A 27147-nucleotide genomic window follows, 5' to 3' on the forward strand; every position below is an offset into this window, starting at 1 on the left:
AGAATTACTTCATTTATTTAACTAAATCAGTGCTGGCAAAGCTGGGATGGAATTACTTACTAGAGTCAAGGCTGAGATTCCTTAAAGAATACTTCACTTTGCCCTTCTTCCATATAGATGTGGCTTGTCCTGTCCATAAGTACTCCTTTTTAGCTTGTGTAATTATTGATGCTTGAATGCTTGATCTAATTTATGGGATTTTTCCATTCTGAAGTGGTACTATTTGTTGTGACATCACAAGTAAGGTATCTTAATGTATTGTTAGTGCAATTAGACTCTTACATTTTGTTTCTTTTTCAGAACGTTCTCAGGTAGACCAGTTGTTGGCTATTTCTCTGAGGGAAGAAGAGTTAAGCAAGTCCCTGCAGAATGTGGACAGCAGCCTCTTGCAGGCAAGGGCTGCCCTGAGGGCTGCCTATGTTGAGGTTCAACGCTTCCTTGTGTTAAAGCAACAGGTAATAGTGGGCTTTGGAAACTGTCTGAACTAGAACTTAGCAGCAGGAAGAACTGCCTGTTAAATCAGTGGGACTGATACAAGCTACAACTGTTTTGCAGATAACTATGGAAATGAGTACCCTGAGAAGTCAGAGAATCCAGATCTTGCAGGGGCTACAAGGTACAGGATACCACAGAGCTATAACAGTGGAATGCTTATTCTCATATTCTTTGAACTCAGAATCTTTTTAAAACTGTGTTTAATTTGAATCTGCTCATTTAAGCTACAATAAAATTGTAGACTTGCAAAATGAGGCCTTTATCGTCAAGTGTGAACTGTCAGTTTTGATATTCCTTCTGGTGTCTTTTTTTCAAAGTTTTCTCTTCCTTGACTCTGTGTCCACAAGAAATGAGCTCCTGGCACCGCTAAATTTTATTGTAAAGTATAAATACTTTTGTTCTAGTATTTATTTATTTGTTTCATTAATGTATCTGTTCTTTTGCCATTAGAAGCATATGAACCTTCTGAACTCTCAGAGCAACTTTCCTGCAGTGCCCTAACTGAGAGACCAAACAGCAAATCTCAGATGGCAGCTGACTCAGTTCCTTCAGGCTCTCTCCTGCCCCTTTTGGACACTTTGCCTTCCTCTGTACCTCCTCGAGGAGCTGCTGTTCCTGTAACTGTGCCATCACCATTCCAGTCTTCTGGCAGTACACCTTCTGATAGTCCTGACTCCTCAGTACAAGTTAAACGAGAACCTGCATCTCCAAAAGGCACAGAACTAAACGTGAATTCTGTACTCCAGAGCTCCCCATGTCCTCCACAAACAGAAGAGGTGGAACAGACCAATGGTAATTGTAGTTTTGCTTTAAGATAATTAGCTTGAAGAAAATAAAGAAATTATTTTTTTCCAAAAATAATGTAAATTGTGCCTCAACCTGTGCTCTGTCAGGCAGGGGTGAACTCTCATTAACTTGTGTAGGACTTTCTAGTTCTGCTTTGAAAATAGAACAAACATGAATTTGAAGGCTACATCCTCTTAGAATAATTTAGTTAACTAACAAAACCCAAAACTGATACAACCCTACAAATGTGACAATCTCCTCTATAATATTTGTCTTCCACTCTGCACCATTTAATGAGCACTGGTAGCAAAAAGTCTGCCTACAAAGTAAAAAGATGTGTGTGAAAGCATTTTTAAAAAAATTATGAACAGCTACATGATTATAATTTTGTGTTCTTTTTGGACTCTGCTAGATAAGCATGAAGAGTATAATTTGTAATATTAGAAGTAACAATCCACCTTCTACTAATTGGCTGTTAGGCACTGTTCACTCATGTGAGGGGCATGCAGGGGCTAGCAATGAAGATAGGAGTTTACTTTTGTCTGGAGGAGAAACTGCTGAATTAATTGAACTGCTAATGGGAGAGCTCTTGCCTCAGCAAAGTGAGATCTTAGTGACTACAGCTGAAATAGCCAACTCTTTATTTAGAGAATTTAAACCCCAGAAAACTTGTGCACTGTGGTCAAAAGCTTAGATACTATTGGTAGTTTCCTCTGCAGTTTGCTACTGTGACTGAAGGTAAAAAGTGAAGATTAAAAGCTCATCCCATACTTTCTTAAGAGCCTGTGAAATCAAGCAGGGTGACTAATGACAGTTGTCTGCCATAACAATGTCACTTACCCAGACCTTTAACTTAGATAATTTGAGAAAATCATAAGATTGATCCTAGTTAAAGATAACCAACACAATTCCCCCCCCCACTGAAGTATAAAATACTATGGAATAAGTCTACCTTTCTAAGCATTTTTTTTTTCTCAAGCACAAGGTGAATGTTGGCTGAATTGAAGTTTACGCCTCTTTAATTAAAATAATTTGATTTTTTTTAACTTTTTTTTAGTTTGCTTCAACTGTAGAATTGCATGTAAGTGGTGGGGTTTTTTTAGTCACAATTGCATTTCCTGTATTACATACTGTTGAAATATATTAATGTAGTATTTTAGTTTTGCTTCATCTCTCTTTGGAGGATTTGACAAGGAATGTGAAGTTCTGGGGGGTATTCACTAAAGTAAACTTGGGGCAGGGGAAGAATCAGCTTTTTTGTTTGTTAGCAGTGTTAAGACTCAACTTTTAGGACGCCACTACCTTTGCTTTCCTGTTTTTATTGGCATATGCCATACTGTTATGCTTAAACATCAGTGAAATATTTATCTTTATTTGTATCAGTGTTATTTTTATTCTCAGTTTTCCAACTCTAAGGAAAGATTTTGTGATCTCTAGCTGCAGTGGCATGAAGTATCTTGCTTGCAGAATCTTGAAACTTCACAACAGAGAAGTTGAAGAGGTTTTGGTTTTTTTTCTTATGAAGATGAACCTTCAGTGTATAGCTACATTAGTTACTTAACCAATTACTACAGAAAGCTCCTAATCACATTATTTTTCCATTTCATACAAACTTAATTTTGGTGTATTAAAAGGAAGAATATTATTTTTATGTTCATTTGTCAAGTTACCATAGTTTTAGTATTGATGAACTTCTGTATGTGCTACATTTAAAATGAGTTTACCTTCAGATCCCCTAAATGCTTAGGGGAGCTAAACATTTGCCTTGAGGTAAAATCTGTAATTTGAGGAAGAGGAATTCACTCTGGGGCAGACTGATTACTTTTTGGGGTTGAATGTTTAGTTTCTCAGCTTCCCATTGAGGTTAGCTCAGCCTTGCTTTGCGGGAGCCGATTGCATTTGTTTTCCCCTAAATGCCAGCAGTGTGTCCCACCTGTGGTACTGAGTGATTCTGTTTTCTTTCAGTGCCATGGTGGTTTCCTACTTCTTTTTCTAATAGCCACAGCACTCCAAGTGCTGAGAACTAGTAACTTTAGGATTTAGAAATTTCAGTTTAAGTGGCTGGTTGCTATTATTTTCCTGTTATAAAGTGACCAGCTTACTTCCTTCCCCTTTCCAGTGAGAAATGAGTGGCATGACATGATATTAGAGGTATATTCAGAATTTAAGGTTTTGTATGCCTTCTTCCCAGTATAATTCAACACAATAACTCATTCAAACTTCATCTAATTATTCATTTTTTCCATAAAGAGGTTTTTCTATCAGATTTTGCAGTTGTGCATGGCAGTTACATGTCCAGGGAAAAACTTCTCTCCATTGATTTACTTTAAATGCAGCATATCCTATGCTGTCAGCAAGTTCTAGTTTTATCTTGGAATTCCCCATCTGAGGAAGGTGTGGGTGAGAGACATTCTCATTTTAGATGTTTCTAGTTGGATGTGTAATTCCAAAGCATCAAATTTGTCCTGTGATGTGTAATGTGCTTTTGGCCAAGCATTAGTGTAGGTTTAATTTGCTGGCTTCTGAGAGGCTGGAAGAGGGAAGTGTTTCAAATACTGCCAACTTCCCATTTGCATTGCATGATCCCGCCCCAGAAATGCAGTGAACTTGAAACATCCTGTTCTGGATTGTAGTTATTGCAAGTGTAACTGGGGAATTTTAGGGTGTGGGAAACAGCTGTGAGATGCTGCCCTTAGTCTGTCTCAGCTGAGAGGTTGGCTCATTTTGTTCGTATTAATTCAGTCACAATTAAATGAGAGGGAGAGTGTGTTGACGCCATTGCATAGTCCACCACAGATGAGTTAACTAAACTAAAGTAACTAAATAAAGCCTACCCTCCTGGCTTACAGTGCTGCTATTCCCAGGATAAGGGTACAGTGCTGCAGAGTGGGTTGTGCAAAACTGTCTACCTTGAATTAGGTCCAAGTAACTTGGTAGAAATAACTGTATATATTAGCTGTAATAATTCACATGGGTTAAGCACAAGATTTTCAAACTGTCTCTGAACAGTTGACTTGTACTTGGCATGCATTGATTAATATAATTTCTACAGAAGTCATGACAGCTGGTAAGGGAGCACACAGAGAGGGGTGGTAGCATCTGAAGTCAACAATGTAGGATTCACCAAAGATTGTCAGAACTTTAAAAGCATATAGCAAATAGCCAGCCAGCAGCTTGCCCCATTCCTTTGTTTCTATGTACACGGATGAACATTTTATTCCACAGTCATGTTTTTAAAGACTGAATAGCAGATCTACATCTGCATACATTTTTCAACATGTAGGAATATGTACCTTACATGCACAATTAAGTGTAAACAGGAAATACAGGGAGGGACAGTTTGCATAAATAGTTACTGCTATACAGATTCAATGTAACACCCGGCTTTTTTTTTAGAAGAGACCAACCAGAAAACTTCAGTGTATCCAGTTATCACTGCAACCATATCCCTAGCAGGGCTGGCAGGTTGTTTCCAACGCACTGATCAAGATGTCCCCGAGCCTGCTGCAGACGAGGGACAGTCTGGGCTTCCTGAGAACTCTTCTTCTCATTCAGAGTCTGTTTTCAGCAAGAGAGAAGCAAATGATACAGCTGCTGAAAGATTTTTACTGGATCAGTCTAGCACTTCCCTTTCAAAGCATTCGGTCCTTCTAGAAATGCCAACGGATAAAACTCCCAAATTGTCAGCAGAACCATCTGAGCAACACTTGGCAATGGCTGCAGTCCCAGCAGAGAAAGGGAATAGAAGGAGGAGAAAGTTAAGGAAGAAGAAAACTCTGAGGGCAGCCCATGTGCCGGACAACAGCGATACAGAGCAGGATATGATGGACTTCAAGCCTGTCCGGAAAGTCAAGGGTGGAAAGGTTCCTAAAGGAGAAAAAGTTACTCCTTCAAGAGAGGAGGGTGGAGTTACTGCTCAAGCAGCAAGAAACAAAGATGAGGATGACAGTGATGCTTCTCTGGAACTAGTGGAAGTTCCAGCACCTCAGTGTGAGGTGGTTGATGTTGGTTCATCAGCATCAGGAGATGAGAAACCAGACAGTCCATCAAAGAGGGATTCATGCAACTCTGTGGATCAAGCAGTCCTAGAGGCATCTTGTTCTGGGTATGATGAAGTGAGCTCCACCAGTGAGATTGATGTAAATCATAGGAATGATGGAAAGAAAAGGTGAGATTATTGTAGACCTCTGTAAAGTAAAATTATTAATATTACATAGTATTCATAAGAGGCCTCTCTTTTTTTCTTTCTTTTTTTCTTTTTTTTTTCCATTTGCAAAGTTTTACACTAGTGACTTCAGGAGAGAATAAAAGGGAAAATAAAAATAGACTTGGCTTTTTTGGTTTTGGTCAACAAGTGGAAATGTCTTTGTTACCTACTCATTTCACTTAATACAAGAACTGGGCTGCCTTGTTTGGTTTTGAGCTCACCTGTCACAGCGTATTTTCTGCTAAGTGCAGAGTCTTGTGTTTTGGAGTATTACTTACCCCAGTATTTTGTCTGAAAATGAACATGCAAAGTCCAATTTTGCTACTATTTATTTTTGTCTTACAGTGTGGCTGAGACACAGACTTCCATATCATTCTTAAGAGGATCAAAGAACTCCTCAGGTATATCTTTTAAGCTTTTCTTCCGATGCTTTGTATGTAGTATCTTGCAGGACTTTGAATTAAGTCTTGGTCAGCCTGCTTCCATAGGAGAACTTTGCCCTGAAGATAAAAGCTTGCACTCAAAACTAAAGTGGGAAGTGACATGTACTCATATCGTCTTGCATTGAATGCTTTGTTTCTTGACTCCTCCACATCCTCCTTCCTCTCCCACGTGAACACTAGTGTTCCACAGTCTCTGTAGAGCTCTAGGACAAACAATAATACAATCTATTTTTAATTTTAAAGATAGTTCTGAACTTAGTCATATTAAGGTCTTTTTAGCACTTTATTTTGCCCTCTGTCACATTCACAGTCCTGCTGGAATCCACAATGAAATTTGACTTAAAGGCGCTGAACCCATGAAATAGTTCTGCTGATTGGCAGTAGAAACCCCAGTAGTGTGTTTTCCTGACTGTGTTCCCAGAGTCAAAAGTATATGTCTCTGTCCTACAGAAGTGTCTTCGGAGCCAGGTGAGGATGAAGAACCTACTGAGGGAACCTTTGAGGGACACGTGGCTGCAGTGAATGCTATTCAGATTTTTGGGAATTTGTTGTATACCTGCTCAGCAGACAAAACAGTTTGTGCCTACAATCTCGTTGTAAGTAAGGTTGTGGGAGTGATGTTACATTAATTGCAATCACAAGGTTGTCTTTTGTAATGCCTTACTGTTTAGTAAAAGAAGCAGCAACTTTTTCAAGACCCTAATTTATTTTATACTATTCTTTTCTTCAAACCTCTCTTCTCCACCTCTCCAACCCCTTCTGCCTATGAGAGAGACAAGGGGAGATAGATTGCCACATATATCCTGATTTTTTTTAGCAGTCCTGCCCTGTTCTGTTAGGTGCATATTTGGAGAGTTATTATAGGCCTTTATGCTGACAGACTCTATGCTTTCCTTTTTAGAGCAGGAAGTGTGTGGCCATCTTTGAAGGACATACTTCAAAAGTGAACTGCCTTCTGGTCACTCAGACAAATGGGAAGAATGCTGCACTCTACACTGGCTCAAGCGACCACACTATCAATTGTTACGATATCAAGGTACTCAAACTCTGTGTTGATTTATTTACATATGCTGCATTTTATGCAAGCCTTTCTTTACAAATATAAATTTTAAAAATCTTTTAAACCCATATGATCTGGACACGAACACCAGTTCATACCTCTTTAGAGCAGAGCAGGGGAAAAAACCCTCACAAACAAAACAGCAAACCATTAACTGATTTAATACCCTAACTGATTTACTACCCTAATGTTTTGACTAGAACAACATGGCATAATCTCAAATGTTGGGAACACCAAAGTGCAGGATATCTATTTGGCCATGAATCGTACTTTTCTTCCTGTATTTTTAACTTCATTGCTTATGGAAGGCACTGCTCCCTGCTGTGTCTTCAGAGCGGCCATAGAGAGAACAGGTATCTGTTATGCTGGGTACATGAAAGAGCAAACTGAGGCTTCCTGAAGCTGGATATTTGAGGCTAAATGATGAAAAGACTTGCCCAACCTGTTACTTGAAGAACTAGAAAGCAAGTATCTGCTTCAGAAAGCAAACTGTCAGAGGTTTTAAACCTATATGTTCCCTGTGGGGAACTTAATGGGGAATTCTCAACCACGTAACAGATCATTTTCATATATGTGTGTGTGTATATATGTACAGTCAGTAGTCTGAATTTCTATACACATTAAAGGTTGTGACTAGAACAAAGTGTTTAGGGTTATAACTGGTTGCTGAACTACAGTCAAGCCATCTCTAAAGATGGTCCTGATTAAAGTGAGGATCAAATTGCCGTGTAACACCAGACTCTCAGATGTTTTTCTCCAGTTCTCTTGATTTAAAAAGTGAAAGTCATCATTCATTTCAGATTTTTTTTCTTGAATTGTTTTCAGTTAATGAAAATCTTTAAGTACTTCTTTCCATTGCTAGACCAAAGAATGCATGGAACAGTTTAAATTGGAAGATCGAGTGCTCTGTTTACACAGTAGATGGCGGATCCTTTATGCAGGTCTTGCAAATGGCACAGTGGTTACTTTCAGCATAAAGGTTAGTTTGTTTAAATATTGGCACCTGGAAGCCTGTTGTGATGCTGTTCCTTTCCTCTGTGTTTCTTTACATTCTTTATCTACAGTAACAAATGTATTTGTAATGAACACATTTTGCTATAAATGGTCATGGGTTGCCCCTTTTGGTTGTTTATTTTGTCCATGCATGTTTATTTTGTCCATGCATGAAATCTGTCTCTTTGTTTGCCTGCCTTTTAGGTGCTGTATTTTTAAGTTTTTCCTTAAGGTCCTTCCTGGTCTACATAACATAAAGAGCTTTTTCTTTGATTTGGAAACTTAATTTTTAAGATGCAATTTTTACCACTACTATTTTCTATGTTACTGAACTGAAATCTGATGCTGTAACAAGCACAACACAAAAAAGACTCAATGGTCTAGTCAGTGTCATAGCAAAATTTTAATTCTTTCAATTTCTTTCTTCCCCCACCAGAATAATAAACAGGTTGATACCTTTGAATGCCATGGCCCTAGAGCAGTGAGCTGTTTAGCCACAGCTCAGGAAGGAGCACGCAAGTTGTTGGTAGTGGGCTCCTATGACTGCACCATCAGCGTGCGAGACGCGCGGAACGGGCTGCTTCTCAGAACCCTGGAAGGTCACAGCAAGACTATTCTCTGCATGAAGGCAAGTGTCTCTGAAAATACATTTTGGACAAAGAATGCTTAAAATGATGAGCAGATTGTGATAGGAAATGGAGAATTTTTCTATTTTAAATTATAGAAACTGAGCAATTTGGTAGGGAAGTTGCCTCTGTTTGCCTGCCATATCTCAAGTCCCCAGCTGCCACATCTATGTCTGTGTTCTGAACACTTTAGGAATAGTGATTCCATCACTTCCTTGGGCAGCCTGTTCCAATGCCTGATCATCCTTTCAGTGAAGAAACTTTTCCTAATACCCATTCTAAACCTTCCCTGGTGCAAGTTGAGGCTGTTTCATCTTGTCACTTGTTAGGGGTTAGAAGCATCATTTTTCATACATGAGCAGCATATAACTATGCAGCATGTCCAAAATTTCAGGAAACATTTACTGTGTATGTGCATAGCAGCATTCTGAATTCAGTTTGCTTGGTCCCTGATTTGCTGCTGAGCTGTCTGTGAGAATAATCCATAGGTAGGATGAGTTAGCCTGTTGGGCTGCAAGTTAACAGCTGCTTATGTCACTTGTGAAATGTCAAAAATAATTGTAATACATCTTCTAGCTTTTATGTGAAGAACTCAGTGCCTGGTTTTTCCTTCATACTTTTGATTAATTTTAAGGCTCTCAAATTTAGGAAATATTACAGTACAACTTTAAACTGAACAGTGTCTTAATATTTTGCTTGCTCATTTCCATAACTGTTACAAAATATAAAACTTTTTTTTTGTAAGGTTGTGAATGATCTGGTATTCAGTGGCTCCAGTGATCAGTCTGTCCATGCCCACAACATTCATGTAAGTCTCATATAGAATGATGGAATGACTTTTGCTACTAAGGCACTGAATTCCTATGCTATAAAGTCAGCATTTCCAGAATATTTGACTGACTAGTGGGCCAGATTGCTTCCAGAAAAGGAAGTCTCATGATTTTGTGCTAATGACTGTGCACTACAGGTAACTCTGGAGGCATGAAGAGGCTACATAAACCTGCTGATTCTTGTCACATTATACGCAATGCCTTTTTAGCTGGCCATCTTGCTTTTGCAAATATAACTACAAGTATGCTGATAATATGGAAAAGGTTCAAAGAAAAGCCATGTGAGATATTGTAGTGGGGAAAAAGTTTCCTTTTAAGTGGAAGAATTGATGAACCCTGTGTCCCAAACTAGATTGTTCAAAAACATCATGAATGCTTTGTCTCTGGCTCACCATTCTCTTCCTCTTTTACACCATCTTCCTTTAGTCCTAGCAGAAACATTCATGTAGCTATGCAATAAGTTAGATTAAGGAACTTATCAGAGTGAAATTTTAGTTGACATAAAAAGAGTGTATTTCTTTGTGTTTAGCTGAATTTGCTAACTGATCCTTGTGGTTACATAAATACTGCTAGTACTAGTAGCATGGTACTAGTTTCAGGATGGGTGGGAATATGTTTCCATCATTCCAACTAATGATGGAAACAGAATCAATTAGGTTGGAAAAGACCACTGAGATCATAGAGAACAGCCTGTGACCAAAAACCACCATATCAGCTATACCATGGCATTGTCAGCATCCAACCTTTCCCTAAACTCTTCCAGGGACCGTGACTCCAGTACCTCCCAGGGCAGCCCATTTGAAAATTTAATCACACTTTTTGTGAAGAGTTTCTTCCTAGTGTCCAACCTCCCTGGCACAGTGTGAGGCCATTTCTTCTTGTCCTGTTGTTCGTTGCGTGGGAGAAGGAGGTGACCCCTCTCTAGCCACATTCTCCTTTCAGAGAGTTGTAGAGAGTGATAAGGTCCCCCTGAGCCTCCTCCTCTCCATGTTAAACAACCCCAGCTCCTTCAGCTGCTTCTCATTACACTTGTGCTCCAGACCCTTCACCAGCTTCTTTCCCTTCTTTGGACTCGCTTCAGCACCTCAATGTCCTGCCTGACTTTGGGGCCCAAAACTGCACAGTGCACTCAAGATGTGGCCTCTCCAGTGCTGAGTGCAGGGGAAGAATAATTTCCCTGGTCCTGCTGCCCATACTATTCCTGGTACAGGCCAGGATACCATTGGCATTTTGGCCACCTGGGCAGACTGGTGGCTCATGTTCAGATGCGGAAGAAGAGAAGAAAGAGAACTTTATACAGACCCATGCATTTCTATTGTACTGGAATGGCTCTGTGTTAGGATGGGCAAACAGATAAGTACTATTTGATCATAATCAATAAGTGCCTTCACAGGGAATAGAATTCTAATAAAGGATGTTTCCATTTTTGAGTAGTGAGCATTGAAGCTAGCTACCCTATACATAGGGGTTAGGTAAAACCATTTTGTACTTTTATTTAAGAAAAAACAAACCAAACACCTATTTACTTTTGCTTTTTCTTGATGCAGACTGGAGAGCTGGTACGGATCTATAAAGGCCATAACCATGCAGTAACGGTTGTGAACATTCTTGGGAAAGTCATGGTGACAGCATGTCTGGATAAATTTGTTCGTGTTTATGAACTACAGGTAAGAAAATAGGTGGTTACTAATGACATTTATCTAATATGTGTTAATTAATGATTTTGAAGTCAAAAATAGAAGTCATCTTTGTACTTTCTGGTCTCTAGCCCATCTCTCTTTTTCTTGTCACTCAGTATATATAGTTGTCTCGCCCGTCAGAATACATGGGTTTTAAAGAATATAACCTAAAACATTTTTTAGAACCTGAGTTATTCCAAGACAATGACAGCTCAGAAAAGTGGGAAAATGTTGGCTTTGTCTGCTGAAAGAACAAGTCCTTAGTTGAACAAAAAGACTCCCAGAAGCAATGTAAGCAGAAGTGAGCTTTCAAGGTGGCTATAAAGTTTGGAATCCACCATATCAGTTTAGTTGCTACCAAGGAAACTGCTCTTGGAAGTATTATCCTTTACATGTCTGTGAAAAGTATCTCTTAAAAAATGTCATGCTATTAAATGTCTGTTTCTGTTTCTTTCAAGTCACACGACCGCTTGCAAGTCTATGGAGGCCACACAGATATGATCATGTGTATGACCATCCATAAGAGCATGGTAATTCTCTTCTTTCCACTGTTCTTAAAGAGAAGGTGGTAATTGCCACAGATGCATATAAGACAGTTTAATTTCTTCAGATAAAAAAATCAGCCTGCTGCTTGGCTGCATTTCCAAGTTGTTCTCAGTCAAAAAATCAAGTGGCTATAACAGCTTTATATATGTGTAATATTATTGTCTGGGGAAAAATCACTGTTCAGCTTACAGTAGTCTTAAAACAATAGTTCTTCTTGCAGTTATGATTACAGTGAAGACACTAGAAATAGTAAAATATTTCTGCTTTTTCAAGTGTCAATCCTGTTTGACTTTTACTCAAGGGAATCTCTCAGATGCTGGAGAAAAACTTCACCCACAGCCAAACCTCTAGACACATTTGACAAAATATAAACAATAGTGTGCAATTGATTCAAATGTACAGGTTTCTTCATGCATCTGCCCTGCAAGATAAATTTCAGAAGCACTTCTGGATAAGTATTTCTTAAAATAGTCTTTAAAAGCACTTATTTGGCTGCATGTCTAGGAATTTGTTGGCAAAGTTTCTTTGAGATTGTAAAATGAAAGGTATAGTAGTGATCTGTAATAACAGTAAAGTTAAATCCAAAGGAACAGATTTCCTACTAATTGGAATACATTCTGCCCAAGCATTTCATCTCATGTGAGTCCAGCCTGAGGCTTGAACTGTGCCCCAGCAGTGCTCTGTTGTGGGCATTCTCAAATCGAAGAAGGGTTCAGATGAGTTTAGTGAAAGGATAGATGAGTGAAAGGATTTGCTTCAGTCTTTCTGAAATTCTGACATTCTTCCACACACTTCTTCTCCATCCTTTTTTGATATATGTATAACTGGTTAAGTCCTGGAAATACGTTCAACTTGACATTTGCACCTATGTATTTTTTAACTTTAGTGGGTAGCACTGTAATTTAAACTTTTCTGAACTGTTACACACATGACACTATCAAGAATAGAGGTTATGGAAGCATTTCTTACTCGTGTATGTTTTTGTGAACTGTGAATGCAAATATTAAAAGAATTTGGTTATACCTATTTTTTAAATATAGAAGCCTTGCATGCTGATATTTCATTGTTTTTACTTACACTGAAGTCTCCTTCCAAATTTTACTTTTTTTTTTTTTCTTTTATTCCCATCTTGTTTCTTTTACAGATCTACACTGGATGCTATGATGGCACTGTCAGAGCTGTGAGGCTTAATCTAATGCAAAATTATCGATGCTGGGTAATTAGCAAATTGTTTTTAGCCTTCATTATTGAATTTTCTGGGGGTGGTCTCTAGTCACTTAGTCTTGGGTATTGTCATAATTCTTCTTTTTTTTTTTAATGTGTATTGTACTTTTAAAGTATATATCATTTAGGTATATGTCACTAGTTTATTTTTTTAATGTCTTTGCTCTGTGTATATATGTATTTGTATATATATGCCTTTGGGGCAAGTTGTTAGTGTTAATTACAGTTCTTTCTGGCAGTTTTTTGACATGTAACTGTTTAATACCAAAAACTTTGGCTGAGTGACATAGAAAAGCTGATTTACGCTAATAAGTTTAAATTCCAAATGACTGTCACAGGTAAGCTTAAATCTCCTAAAGGTTTAATTCCTCTTCCTGGTGATGGTCTAAGCTTCGCTAAAGGCAGGAAAAATTTCTGTAAAGCTGTAATTAAAGGAATAGAGACCATCGAAAATGGAAATGTAATAAGAAAAAAAAAAAAAACTTACAGGAGTGGGCAGGCATGCTTACAGTCTTGGAAGAATATTGTCAAATCACAGGAAGAAAAACATTAGCAAAAATTGTATTTCTGTTGCTTATTCTGGTGTGTTGTTTTTTCTCCCAGTGGCATGGATGTTCACTGATCTTTGGAGTTGTGGACCATCTGAAACAACACCTGCTAACTGACCACACAAATCCAAATTTTCAGACCCTGAAATGTCGTTGGAAGAACTGTGATGCTTTCTTTACTTCCAGGAAAGGTTCCAAGCAGGTATGTGGTTGAAATAACATGGTTGTATTTGGTAATATAAAGTACTTTATATCACCACAATGGTGGGACTTGATCCTATTTCTCTTAAAAAGGGTTACATTTTTCTAGCCTTGGCAGCTTTAACTGCATGTGGTTACAGTCATCCAAGGCTAACAGGGTTCAGTTCAGCCTGTGGCAGATGAACAGTGCAGCTATGGTAATTTGACATATGGTCAATTTAAAACAGTTTGATCCTAAACTATTACATGGAAATGACAGAATTCTTAAAATATTAAAGAAATACTACTCAAGATATTAGGAAGTTTTTGAAGGAAAAATGTCTTTATAAGATGAATAAACGTCTGCCTTGAAAACAGGTTTTTATCCTTTTTCATTTTTATCCATTGCTATCTCTTTCGTCATTATTTATTTTTCACGAGATTGTTAGCAAAACCATTCTTTAAATAAGTAGTGCATAAACTTCTAGATAAAAGTTACCCCAGAAGGGGAAAAAAAATGAAGGCTTAAGAATTGGATGAAGTAATGTGGAAAGGATTGGGGGGTGGGTGTAAGGAGGTCAGTTACCTATAGACTCATTGGTAAAATCTACATTTTGGTCCTTGGCAATATAAACTGCCATCCTTTGAATGCTTTCCAATCTATGTGAAGGATGGAGGTTTCTTCAAGAATTAACCAACAGTAGAATCCTTTATTTCTCTTTAAGTGCTGGCTTTGCATATGATGTGTTTATTTAATTTGCTCTTCTAATCAAAAAGGAAACTGGTTTTTATTTGCCTTTAATGCTGTGATATGTGAAACACTTTTTATATGTGATTTAATAGCTTGACAATGATAATACTTAACTTTTAAGAAGCTTTAAGCCTAACAAATGTATGTTATCTAAAATGTCACTTTCAGTGATGCTTCTAGAATACTTCGCAGTTTTTGTGGGGTTTTTTGTGATGATCATAATGATTTTTTTTAATTGACTTCTCTGGTTCTTTTCTAGGATGCTGTAGGACACATTGAAAGACATGCTGAGGATGACAGCAGGATTGACTCATGAAGCTTTTCACCTCCCACATTGGGAAGTAATTTTGTGTGTCAGAAGTATTCCAAATAACATCAGTTTCTTACTCCAGTCTTTCCTCTTTCTTTTCCCACTTGGAATGCAGAACCTGAGTGGGGCTGAAATGTATTGCTGTGGAGACGCAGGTTGTGTTGCACTCTGCAAAGTGATAAGAAATAAGAAAGAGGTAATAAGAAGTATTACCTCCAGAAATAAGGCTGGTAATTAATACTTAGCCCAAGTCCTTGCAAGTTTTTAATTCATAGGTGGACAAGAATATTCCTTCCTCTTGTCTGCCTTGTTTCTTTGTTGTTTGTCTTTTTTCAGGTGGTTTTATTTGTTTGTTTTTTTAAGAAGCATAGTCTTTAGGAAGCCCAAAGGGGTGTTGAAAACTTAGATTACGATAGGTGCTGCTGTTTGCAAACTCAGCTTGAATCCTGTTATGTGTCTAAGACATGTCTGGTTTTGTTGTATCCAGTTTTATAGCTGATTTTAATAAAATTCTGCAAACCAGAATATCACAAATTCTAACAATGTAACCTGAATATCCAGTGTATGTTTTTACTTTCTTCATAAAAAGAAAAGTTATTTTATGGGGACTGGAATAAACTAATTTTTTAATGTTAATTGTAACTTATTTTTTATTCCTTGTGTAAAAATTGCTATAACTGGCACAATATATACAGTGATAGATACCATACCTCTTGAGGTATTTTGTTTATTTTGAGGAAAGTGGTTATTTCTTGAGAGAGATGCCAGTAGCAGTGAAACAGCCAGAACAGTGGCTCTACTCACAGGCTTTGCAATCTTAGTCTTTTTCAGTATAGGTCCGAATGTGTGGGAAAGAAGTACGTGGTATTTCTTTTTCTTTTAGTTAAAGAGCAGTGTAAGCACCACTGCTGCCTTGATAAAACACCTTAATTGGATTGCTGATTTTATGTAATCTTAGTGACTGAGCTTTGCAGTCCCATACTCTCTAGGCATAGCAAACCAAGAGAAATGCAAGGGCACTGTGTGTCTGAGTGCGTCCACTTTGGTCGTGTTTTGTTTCTGTTGTGAACTGGCTTAATTGGCTTGGGCTATATGAAGTTCACAAAAACTCAACTGGAAAGAATGGAGCAGGATTTTAAAGTCTAAAATTCTCAAGCAGAAGCTGAGGATATGAAATGCATATCACATGTGAAAGTCTTATTTCTCCTAATGCACAGAAAGTACCACAGAGAGGCCAGTGCAGAAGGGAAGACTCTTTCAACTTGTTGGGGTTCCCCTGCAAGTGTCCCCCTGACGGGACGGCTTCACCTTGTGAAGTTCAGTGAAATGCCCTTCTGGCACTTGCCATCTTCTCTCCCTTAATGACACTAACGTAGCAAAGAACCCTCTTAACATTGAGACTAATCTAGCAAGGAGCTTTGTGTTCACTTTTGCCTAGCTTGCTGCTCAGGATAAAATAAGCAGAGATTTTCCTAAGATGTAAGTGAAGGTGAAGACAGTGAACTGAGCTGCTTATACACGAAGCCAGTGCTTTTCAAAAAAACCTGAGTGGACTTCTAGTGGGTACTTTTTTCACAACCACTTTCAGACTTGTCAACTATAGACCAAATAAGTTTTATAGCCTTATTCTCTGATTGTAAAGAAGCCTTTTAGGCCAAAAAAGTGAATGATTCAGGAAATCCCATGGTTATTCCACTGCCATCAAATCAAGGAACTTCAGGGTCTTCTCTGGAGCACACTGGTTTTGTATTATCTTAGCAGTCAAGCAGAATTGTTTTGACACTGATGAATATTTTTTGTGACACAGGAGTAAAATATGAATGAGATGCAGTAGCATCCTACTTCAAAGACATGGAATCTCTGAGATTCCAGTGCTTTTGTGGTGATTGATTTTGTTTGTTTACTTTTTATTAAGCTGTTTGTGGATAGCAGAAAGCCCCAATATGGGGCTCAGACCTCAGGCTGTTCTGAGGGTGTTGTTTTGGTTTTTGGGGGATGTGTGTTTGTGGTTTTGGTGTTGGGCTTTTTAAATCTTTCTTTCTGTGAGCTGTGGATGAAGCAATTCAATAGAGAATCAAGTTTGGGGAAGTCTTTAAGTGGTGTAGATGTTTTATGAGGGACAGTGTAATGCTCTGAAGTCTGAGAGCATTTGTTTGGGTTTTTTCATGACCTAAAAGCAGAAGACTGCGTAATACTTAAACCATTTCCAAAGGTGTTGATATTCAGGAGTTCTGGGTGTTTTTTGAACCACAATGAGGGAGCATATAAGTGTGGCATAAACAGGGTGGGTGTCCTAAGCTGTCCTTCATGGACTGTGCTGCAAGTGAAGGTGTGGAGCTGTGTCTGGAGGACAAGCCTGTGGGGCAGTAGTGGCATTCTGAAAAATGTGTGTGAGAGTGGATTTTGTTACTTCTCCCTTGTGAATCTTTACATTCTTTCAGCTGTTTTCAGGAACATATAACATTTCACTAGATGTTGCAACAAACAGAGTTATTACTTTATTTGCATTCCCATTTGCTTGTTGGGTTTATCTTTTCTGGTTGGTGGAAGCAGTCTTTTTTTTTGTGTGGTCCATGTTTCCTTAGCTATCTTGAAAACAATCCTCCTGAAAAGTCTGGGCTTCTGAAGTCCAGCTTTAGCAGTGGCGTCTTTTGCTACTTTGCTGGTCATTTTAGGTACATTTCAGGTACATTGTAAGAATCCTAAAATGGCTAAGAGGTGAGAAAATAGTAGAACTGCATGAGTTGAAAATTTTGATTCATAGATCAGAAACAATTTTTTAAAATCTTCAGGGGTTCAGAGGAAATGCTGTACTGTTTTGTCATGAGGATATATTTAAAGGAATTTTTATAAAGTTGTGCAGCTGTGGAAATCCCCCCAGCTTTTCTGGAGTTCTGTGGAGAGGTTTCCTATTTGTTCAGCTGGAATTTGGTGCAGACATCACAACCAGCCGTTTATTTCTTCTGGACGCAATTGCAGAAGAGAGATGCCAAACTAATGTTTGTTTGTTGGTATTCATTAATGAATTGGTATTCATTAAAGATCCTCTCTGGTCTTGCAACTTAAGAGTTTTGACTCCTGATATACTTCTAGTTGAAGAATAGTAACTTTGGGAAGGTGGGCTGTTTGTGACATTTAACACAGTAATATTTGCATGAAAAGCAGTACATGCACATCTGAGGCCACTTTCAAGACTATTTTACTTTTGATTTTGGTTTGGTTTTTTTATGCAAGTAAAAACTTGTGGGTGGAAGAGTGAGTAGAGTGAGGATTTATTTTGTGGTTAGCTGTGGATTTTTTTTATTAATCAAGTGTTTAAAGCAAGTTCTGGACTTGCTGTATGGCTAAATACATATGGCAGCCCTTTAGGGGCCTTTTGGGATTGGTCTAGATTAGTTTCTCCTTTCTCCTTCAAATTTCAGAGAAAGAACAGCTATCTGGCAGTGCAAAACACTGGCCTAATGCTGCTGCTTCTGTGTGTGGAAGGGGATGGAGGGAAAACTTCTGCATCTCTTGGTACAAAGATGCATTAAATATCCAGGCTTCTGCTTACATTGTGTCACTTACATGTGAATTACAGACTTTAAATACATTACCAGCACATAAGTTGGCTTCTGCAAAATAGCAGGAGCTTGGCTGTGTGGAGTGTTTGAAGTAGTGCAGTTCTTAATGCACATTTTCAAACAGTACAATCAAACAGTACAATCAGCTGGATCAAGGTAAATGATAACTGCAAACTTGCAATAAATGGCAGGGGAAATGTTTTTGTTGGAAAAATACTTTTCCCTGGAAGCTGAATTAAAACACAGGTACAGGTGAATCTTGATTTTCAGGTTTGTATGGTACTATAATTCAAGCAGTCTAAGTTGTCCAGAGTTGCAGAATATGTGAGGAAGGATAAGGAAATTATTTCAGCTACTGTTTGTAAAATAATTAATCCTCAAGGAGCAAACTGTGTAGGTATGTATTCTGTTATATGTGCCTGCCAGCTTCTCAGATTTCATTTTGCTGTAATGTTAAACAGTCTTTTGAAAGAATGGAAGTGGAATAAAACAACTTGATTGAATACTTAGTAATTTAAGCTGTGTAGAACATGTGCACAGATTGCTCATTGTTTTGTTCTCTCACTTTGGTACAAAGCTGTGAGTGTAATAATGAAACTTCACATGGCAAAAGAAGAAATAAACAAAAAATAAAGTTCTTTATATTGTTATGGTTTGTCTGTTTTTCCTTTGTTTTAAATAGAATGATTTTCACAGGATTTGGTAGAACATGACTTTGTTCTGGATTTTTTCCTGTACTGTGAGTGCTGGATAAAATCAGACAGGCCACTTTGAAGCTCCAGCACTGGCAGGAATGTTACAGGTGTGCAGGAAACCTTAGACCTAGTCATTTGGTAAAGAAACGAAACTGTCCACCCAACTGATGCCTCCAAGCTGATGTGCTGCCTGTCTTGCTTCATGGCCCATTGCAAGGGAAGTTCTCTAGAGCTTGTTGGTAGTTCACTCACCAGAACTGTAAGGACCAGTTTTGAGTTGCCAATTAAAAATCCTGATTTTGATCTTTTGACTGATAGGTTTTGTTTTGTCTCTGAACATCCCAACTAAGAGCACCTCTGCCACACTTGTATGGAAAATGTTTAGGTAAGGCATGGCTGGAAGCCAGGGCTTCAAGCATTCCAGTCATTCTAACATTTATTTGGGTTAAAAAACCAATTGAATTAAGAAGAATAACTTAAGATAAATTATAGGATTTTCTTCATTCAAAGTTGCAGTGCAAGACAACGAAGAACTTTATAGTCAAAAGGTTTTCTGCTTCTTACTGACCTTTCAGTTAAATGTACTACTCACTGGAATAACTTTCAGTGGATGCTACAATTTGTTTTTAAATTTTACTTTATATTAGTGGATTGCTTTGCTACTTTTTGCCACTAGACAACTAAGTAAAAGGTTCTCCTGACAAAGTCTGGTCTTCCTTGCATGTTTTGTTTACCCTTCCATTTTTTATATTGTACTTGTGAAAACCTGTTATCCTTTAAGCTGGTAGCAAGGAGACCTCTCAAGTGCTTTTTTCTTTTTTTTAATGTATTCAAGGAGTAAACTGGCAAATATTTGAGATATTAGGCTAATTTCACACTTGCATAAGCTCCAAAAGCTGTTGTATATGCAGGAGAAGGATGGGGGAAGAGTGCTCAATATTTCATCTTCATCTGTTCTTTCAGAATAAGACCAAAAACCCTTGGCCAAAATCCAGTTGATTTTATTTTTGCTTCCATTAAACTAATTGTACTTGTCCATTGGAATAATATTCCAAAAGTGGTCACGGTGACATAGATTCTGCTACAAGTCACCTCTTGCAATAAAGAAATGCATGCTAGTGTTGGAAAATTAGGACCTGAGGTGGGGGAAATACATGTGTGTAGATATATAAATTTGTATGTATAAGAGGTTGTCTGCCTGAAATGGCAAATAAGTTTCTCAATATTATGGGGAATGCAGTTACAATGAAAAACACTAAAATGTCCACATTTGTAATCAGGATGGGTACTAAAAATGAGAGCCAATTGCTCAGTTCTGGTACTTCTGCTGAGGCATTAGATCAAGCTGTGCTCTGGTATTGCAGTCTGTTGTGCCTTACTTTCCCATTCCTACATAACAGAGATCCAACCTGCACAGCCAAATCTGTAAATACAGACTTATATTGGGTCACTGGGTTGCATAATATTAATGTAATTAGCACAGTCTCATGTGAATTATTCAGTAAACATTACAAAGAGATGAAAGGATAATACCAAGAGCAGGACAAAGAATTAATGACCAATTACAAGGTAGCAGTAAACACCTCTGACTTTCACAGTTAGATACAGTCCCAGTTTCACCTGATGTGAGGAAAAACTTTTCCAAATGTCAGCACAAGCAGAACAATTTTGTATTCCTCATGTCTTCACCATGCAGAGAAAGCTTAATTCAATCATCAATAAATTAGTCCTTGTTGCCCAAAGGAAAAATGTCAGGATGCTATAAAAGTAGTTACATAATATGCACACTGTCCTGTCCACTAGAGTTTGGTTGTCATTTTTTCCAAGGGCTTCTTCCCATGTGCTGTTCATCTTGAGGAGTGAATGACATAATTAGGAATTGCTTCTGTTTGCCCTTGGGATGAATGGTGCTAGCTCCTTGGAATCTTCAGTGTGTTCTTGATGGAGGTGGCCGCTGGCTTCGGTGTCACGCATACAGCGTGAGCTGCAGCCACTGAAAGAAGAGTTAAAGGATGGATGAGTTGCTGGTGTCCTCCCACAAATTGTGTGAAGACACCACCATCTCTAGCTGGAAGGCAGCTGCTTGCTGTCACTTAACATGGAGTGGCAGTGGGGCATTTTCTTGAGTCTCTTGCTCCTATTTCTCCTTCCCTTGCAAACAGTGAAGGGTATTTTTAATGGTCTCCTTAATAGAAGAGATGAAATTGAAACTTTCTTCTTAATGAGGTTTTCTTAAAGGTAAAGAACTATGCTAAGCCCCATTATAATTTAATACCATATCACTGTGTTTGATCTAAATTGCCTTATAAAAAAAATCTCAAAAGTTTTTTTATGGACTTTAAAGATGATATTAAGAGGCTGCAGGTGTGCCCTTCAGCACTAGCTGGAGACAGTCTTACAGAGCAGCTGTTGCTGGCAGATCATGGATGTTTTCTGTATAAAATTGGTAGCAAAATTTTAGGAGGTTTTGGGGTTTCTAACCAATTGGCTGACAATTTCAGATGAATTCTCTTCACAGAGTTCTCCCTTGAAAATATGTATAATGATTAATACAATTAAAATTTAGTATTGTGATATTTTGTTAGACATACTCTCATAAAGCAGTTTACCTCCAGGACATTGAGCTTAATGATGCCGTCTCCATCTTTGTCAAAGGCATGGAATGCCCCTAAAGCAAGGAAACAAAAATACAGGGAGTAGATTAGGTTACTGTGGGAGTAAAGATGATTCCCAGACAGGAAATCAAACAGCTCTCCCAGTGAAATGCCAACTTGCACAGGTCTTCACTTGTGGGTCACCTTCTGCTGCATTCTTCCTTAGTTAATTCAAGGAGAAACACAGTGGTTTCTTCTGTGTCTATATGAGACAACTTGTCATCTTAGATTCCCTAAGCACATATCTTTAATAATTAACACCCTACATAGGGGCAGTAGTGCTATGATCAAACTTTGCCATGACTATCATGGGGCTCTGAGCAGCCTGGTCCAGGGCAAGGTGTCCCTGCCCGCAGCAGGGGGGTTGGAACCAGGTCATCCTTGAGGTCCTTTTCAACCCGCTCCGTTCCATGGATCCGCGGCTGTGTTTGGGGGCAGGAGGGGAGGCAGGGCCGCGGGAGCGGGGCAGCCACTCACGGAACATGGCGTCCAGGCGCACGAAGCAGCAGATGAAGCTGTCAAAGTCGATGTTCATGTTCTTGTCGGCGTAGCGCATGGTGATGATGTCGTAGAGCTGGTTGTTCAGCCGAAACCCTGCAGGGAAGCAAAAAGGGGCACAGCTGGGGCTCTGGCAGGCCAAGCGCTGCTCCATGAGGGGTTGGGCCTCAGGCGCTCCCCCGGCCCAGCCGAGGCTCAGGCTGGAGCGTCCTGCTGCAACTGCTAAACAAAATCAAGTAAAGCTGTACGGAGCTGCACTTCAGCTGTGTCCAGCTGCCTTCCTAAACCCAGAGCAGTGCTGTGAAGTTAAGATTTGAGAGGGCCCACAGCAGGTGAGTTACCGCAGGCTGTAAGTGTGGAGAGGAGAGCTGCAGCCCCACAAGGCCTGATGGCGAGGCTGGGCCTGCTGAGAGCAAATCACCTAAAACTGGGCGACAGAAGTGCAGGAGGAAGTTGCTATAAAAACACAATCAAACAGTGGTCAGAAAATAGACAAGGAGGCAACTCCTTGGTGTGGTGGGACTGAACTTTGGACTGATTGCTGGAGCCTGGGCTGTGCCTTGAAAGGGTCTGTCACGGTTTGGGTACAGCTCTTTGTTGGTTAAATGCAAGGTCATGCACAGCTTATGTGCTATAAGACTGAAATGTTCTCAGTTCTAAAATCAGGGCAGGAGGTATTGAAATATTTTCTCTTTTTACAGTGACAACTTCCCTGGTGAGAACAGAAACCCAGAAAATAAAAATTACCCATATTTCTACCACAGCAGGAGTGCAAAACCAGGTGTAGTTTTGTCCTTAGTAAAGGATTCCAGAATCACTGAGGTTTTGTACAGTACAAGGTTTGCCCTTTGTTTCTGTTCCTTGATGTGCCAAAATACTACTGAAAACAAAGTGTCACGGAAATCATCCCATCTAAGTTTATAGTCATACTACAGATATTCTGATCAAAGAGGTCATCTCGCCCCCTTAGAGACCTGGTAAAGACATTTGTGGGGGGAGGCCTGCTCCCAGGGGAAGAAGCATACTGGCGTGTCTGAGACAAGCAGGAAAAGTCCAAAGTCTCTCTTTTCAGAATGAATTTCATTAACAGCAAGTTTTGCAAAAACACTTTCTTCCCATTGTGAGATAGAAAAGACTGAACCCACAGTGGTTCAGTACTGAAGAAACATTAATATGACTCAAGAAATGTCTACCCAATTGCCTGTGATGCACACTTGGACATAGATCTGTTCCATCCTGGTTTCAGGGCCTGTTCTTTGTTTGTTACTTACGCAAATGTATGGAATCCAGAGCTTAAATGAAAGTAAATGTCTTCAGCACCCCAGCACTGAAAATGGACATTTCAGCACTGAAATGTCTTCAGGGAAAAATATATTTTATAATTTCTCTAGGATCTGTCCTTAAAAGACAGCACAATGATCTCACCCTGTGATGCCCAAAACAAAACAAAGTTTCTCCAGCTGTGGGCACTGCACAGGGGACAGTACCTGCATCGTTGACTGCGTTGCGCATCTCGTAGCTGTTAATGGTTCCTGAATGATCCGTGTCATAGCGCTTGAAAATTTTCTGGAAAAATAAATAAACACAGACAACAGTAACAAAAACTTGTACTGCTCTTGAATGCACCCACTGAGTGGATATGGGGTGTGTGCCTCAGGCACTTGGAGGCTTTGCCACATGCCTCATATTGCCACTGCTGGGCACTCTGAGTTGTTAGTACAGAATTCCTCTGAGTTACAAAGTAAAATAATTTAGATCCAATTTCTGGGAAGCAAAAAAGCTCTCCCCTTGAGACTTCCCTTGTTTGACTTGAGTTCATGCTGGTAATCCTCCTTCTTGATTGCCCTAATTAAGTTATTATTGAGGCCTGATTCTATTTCCCATCATTCTCCTCCTTTAATTTGTATGCCTCTGTGCTACTCTCATGGGGGAAGGCTGTACATGGGATATTCAGGCTATTTGCTTAGGCTGTGTAGTAGGAGGACAGACATTATTTTTCATTTTCAAAGCAAATTTGCAATTATTTTTTAGCTTCTCTTCTTGATGGAACACATGTGGAGAGTTCTAGTTTTCCTTTAGAACACTTGCACTGCAGAAACTGTGAAGAAGAGCTGTGAAGATACCAGCAATACCTGCCAGCTTTTAATCTTGTCCCAGAGATGTCGAAATTCATCAAAGTTTATCTTCCCTGAGCCATCTGTCTGTGATGCAAACATTCAGGTAAAAAACCCACAATACTTTTAGGATAAAATTAATTAAGTCTGCAACTACTGGTGAAAAGATGAATGAAAAACTGGGTAGGGGATCTCCTCAGCATAAAGAGTATGTGCAGTAAAATATTTGTAAACATTTTGGTTATTGTGCATAGCTTAGTGCTTCAGGAGTGTGAAGCACTACTTCTACTTTGTGTAGAAGATAACTCCTGGTACAGGACACAGCTTTGCCTCTGGAGCTATTCTAAAAGTGCACGAGTAGGATGTTTTAGTGGGCTCTTCTGAAATACCTCCAAATGTGAAGCTCACTGAACGCTTTTTAAGACAACTGAGCTTTACACTGGAATTACTCTCTTGCTTAAAATGAATTCAGAAATAAGCAAAATGTTGACTAAAGCTCTTTTCAAAAATGTGTTTAGGCTCCAGCCATTATGGCTGTGGGTTGTAGTTACACTTTTGTTCTGGTTATATTTGAATGCACTTACATTCTGTCAAAATTGTTTTATCTCAGACTGGAAAGCCTAGGGTGGTTGTGGCAGAGGTAACCACGTGGCATCTTATAGTGTGTTTTATTGCACTTGTTCCAGACAAGTTCTGCCTGCATTGCAAGCTGAACATACAGTGGAATATGTGATACATTATAAACTTAAAGAGATAAATATAGAAAGTTTAATGGCAAGAACTATAGTTATGTTGAGTTTGTTTTAAATATAATAATGAAAAAATCATGCTTTAGTACATAATGTGGTCAGTCTCAGATATCTAAAGAAGAGTGTCATACTGACTGATGTATTCTGTACCTTTCTTTTTGGGGATGTATTTCTCTGACAATTATGCTAACGTAGAGATGACTGGAATTAAGATGTGCTAAACCCGGTTTTAATCTGATGACAGACTACAATTTGCTGTTTTGTTTCCCTGGCTTACTAAGTTGTGCATGTGTGTGTGGGGGTGAGAAATAGTGAACTCGAGTGGTTTCAAGCAGTCCCTTTTCACCAGGAAAGGATACATCCATTAAAGCAATCATGCTGCGGCAGGATTCCAATTCAAACCCTTCTGACCTTAAGTCCTTATCTGAAACAAATGATCCCAGGTGAATACAAATCATGCAAATAAGCAAGTGATTTTCCTCTCAGGTGTAACTCTAATCAAAGTAAAAGACAAACCTACTTCCTTCATCCAATAAGAAATGAGTGGTAGAGAAATTTGGAAAGACTCTCTGTAATATTATTGTCTGTGAATTAGATATTACTTTTCTTGACTTGTTATATGCAATAAAAAACTCTGGAAAATTCTAAACTAACTTCTAGGCTACTAAGCAAGTCCAGGGTCTATAGGTTAAAGTTTGCTAAACAGGGAGAAAGGTTTGTCTTTCCACTACAAAAATTTTTAAGGGCATTTGCAGACTGTGAGAATTGCATTATTGTCCTGGTGGTAATTCCAATGAATGCATCTGCTAATTTCTAGATTATCAGTACTGACAACCTGTAGAGATCATCTCTGTGAAAAGTTCAGCTTGTGAAAGTCTCAGGTGCATTGTCCATGGAAATGTAACTAGGAAATTTCTGAGTTTGAAAACATCAATAATTTTTAGAAACTCAGGGTGGGGAGTTATGCTCTGTCACAGATTTCTTTGCCCAGGGTTAGTAAAAAACATGCTCAAACTCACGTTTTTTTACGACATTATTGAGAACATTTCTAAGTTCCTCAGCATTGATCTCCATGTCCTGATGGAAACATGGTGAGAGTATCATTAGTTACAGCATTCTTTGTGAATTTTTTTTTGGTGAAAAACAATTTTATGGGTATGCTATAAGTCTTTGGTCACTTTTCAATAAGACATATACATGTTTCAAACCAGAGGGCATTCTACTTCATGTGAGCATTAGTCCAACTCTTTCCTGAGGCTGCAGTACAAGCCTGCACTGAAGTTACCATACAGTGCTCATTAAACTACAACTAAAAGAATGACAGGTAATTTCAAGCCAGTGTATAAGTCAAATAGCAAAATGAGAAAATTCCTGTATCCCATATGCAGCCACTTGATTTATGTAGTTCTTTGATCTGTTTTTATCTTTAACTTCCCTTGTTAAGCATATACCAGAGGGCACTGCATTTCTAACTTACTTAGACTTGCTGTGGAAAACAGCATCTTGTAGGAGAGATAGGAGAAAAAAGCTGAATTTAAGTAAGACTCCCTCAGACATAGTGACAATAGCTTATACATACATATGAGGATAGCTGTACACTTAATAGGGTTTTTATTTGATTTTACTTATCTCAAAATCACAAAGAGAATTTGATGGGAGGAAATTCAAAGGAAATTTTAATATTCAATATTTTGAATCCATGGAATAGTGGATTTAGGAGCTGTTGTGGCCAGGCTGCTTTGAGGGCAGAGACAGGGATTGATTTCATACTCACATCCCCTGCAATCTGACGGAAAATATTCCTGAACTGCTTTTGCTCTTCACTCTCCTCATGAGCTTTTGTTGAAGAACGCTGAAAAGAGACAAAGAAGAGATACATCCTGAGCCCAGTGGAAAAGAGAAAGGGACTGGATGGCTCACCTACCCCTGTGTGAGGGATCTAAGTGAATCTGGAGGCCTTTGGTGAAATGGGTTTTCCTCCCACTCCTTTCCCTATGTTTTTGTTAATTCTCTTCCTTAAAACTGCCAAGTATTTAACTTCATCCCATTGTTCTCTCTTCTATTTGAAGGAGCCTAAATAATTACTTCCACTGGTAGTTATCTTCTAATTTTTGTTTCAAAATATTGCCAAAGAGAAGTTTGGAGCAGAAGAGGCTTATCAGAGAATCAAAGAATGGTTTTGATTGAAAGGGACCT

At 38.8% G+C, this 27147-nt stretch overlaps 3 protein-coding genes across 8 annotated transcripts in view; 2 read left to right on the forward strand and 1 right to left on the reverse strand.

Annotated features, from left to right (window-relative positions):
* ZNF106 (zinc finger protein 106) overlaps positions 1 to 18891 on the forward strand; it is a 41300-nt gene extending 22409 nt beyond the window's left edge. For 3 of the 4 annotated variants that reach the window (XM_064424547.1, XM_064424546.1, XM_064424550.1), the window contains 15 exons: positions 301 to 455; positions 556 to 616; positions 946 to 1287; positions 4678 to 5449; positions 5834 to 5889; positions 6382 to 6527; positions 6833 to 6967; positions 7854 to 7970; positions 8421 to 8612; positions 9356 to 9418; positions 10988 to 11107; positions 11578 to 11649; positions 12810 to 12881; positions 13493 to 13639; positions 14628 to 18891. In XM_064424547.1, coding sequence (XP_064280617.1) covers positions 301 to 455; positions 556 to 616; positions 946 to 1287; positions 4678 to 5449; positions 5834 to 5889; positions 6382 to 6527; positions 6833 to 6967; positions 7854 to 7970; positions 8421 to 8612; positions 9356 to 9418; positions 10988 to 11107; positions 11578 to 11649; positions 12810 to 12881; positions 13493 to 13639; positions 14628 to 14684 — 2507 coding nt within the window. In that variant the 3' untranslated portion in view covers positions 14685 to 18891. The remainder of the gene's footprint in view (positions 1 to 300; positions 456 to 555; positions 617 to 945; positions 1288 to 4677; positions 5450 to 5833; positions 5890 to 6381; positions 6528 to 6832; positions 6968 to 7853; positions 7971 to 8420; positions 8613 to 9355; positions 9419 to 10987; positions 11108 to 11577; positions 11650 to 12809; positions 12882 to 13492; positions 13640 to 14627) is intronic. The other variant, XM_064424549.1, reaches the window with a different exon arrangement.
* Positions 18892 to 19921: 1030 nt separating this feature from the next.
* CAPN3 (calpain 3) overlaps positions 19922 to 27147 on the reverse strand; it is a 28099-nt gene continuing 20873 nt past the window's right edge. For all 3 annotated transcript variants that reach the window (XM_064424560.1, XM_064424558.1, XM_064424559.1), the window contains 8 exons: positions 26726 to 26803; positions 25971 to 26028; positions 25311 to 25375; positions 24221 to 24289; positions 23576 to 23654; positions 22068 to 22184; positions 21546 to 21604; positions 19922 to 20929 (listed from right to left, as the gene is read on the reverse strand). In XM_064424560.1, the coding sequence (XP_064280630.1) occupies positions 20903 to 20929; positions 21546 to 21604; positions 22068 to 22184; positions 23576 to 23654; positions 24221 to 24289; positions 25311 to 25375; positions 25971 to 26028; positions 26726 to 26803 (552 nt within the window). In that variant the 3' untranslated portion in view covers positions 19922 to 20902. The remainder of the gene's footprint in view (positions 20930 to 21545; positions 21605 to 22067; positions 22185 to 23575; positions 23655 to 24220; positions 24290 to 25310; positions 25376 to 25970; positions 26029 to 26725; positions 26804 to 27147) is intronic.
* TMEM87A (transmembrane protein 87A) overlaps positions 22251 to 27147 on the forward strand; it is a 72900-nt gene continuing 68003 nt past the window's right edge. Inside the window, exons 1-2 of the mRNA XM_064424556.1 lie at positions 22251 to 22420; positions 24120 to 24308. The gene's annotated coding sequence lies outside the window, so the exon portion shown is untranslated. The remainder of the gene's footprint in view (positions 22421 to 24119; positions 24309 to 27147) is intronic.

This window comes from Passer domesticus, chromosome 6 (genome assembly GCF_036417665.1).
Source record: "Passer domesticus isolate bPasDom1 chromosome 6, bPasDom1.hap1, whole genome shotgun sequence".
NCBI classification, from domain to species: Eukaryota; Metazoa; Chordata; class Aves; order Passeriformes; family Passeridae; genus Passer; species Passer domesticus.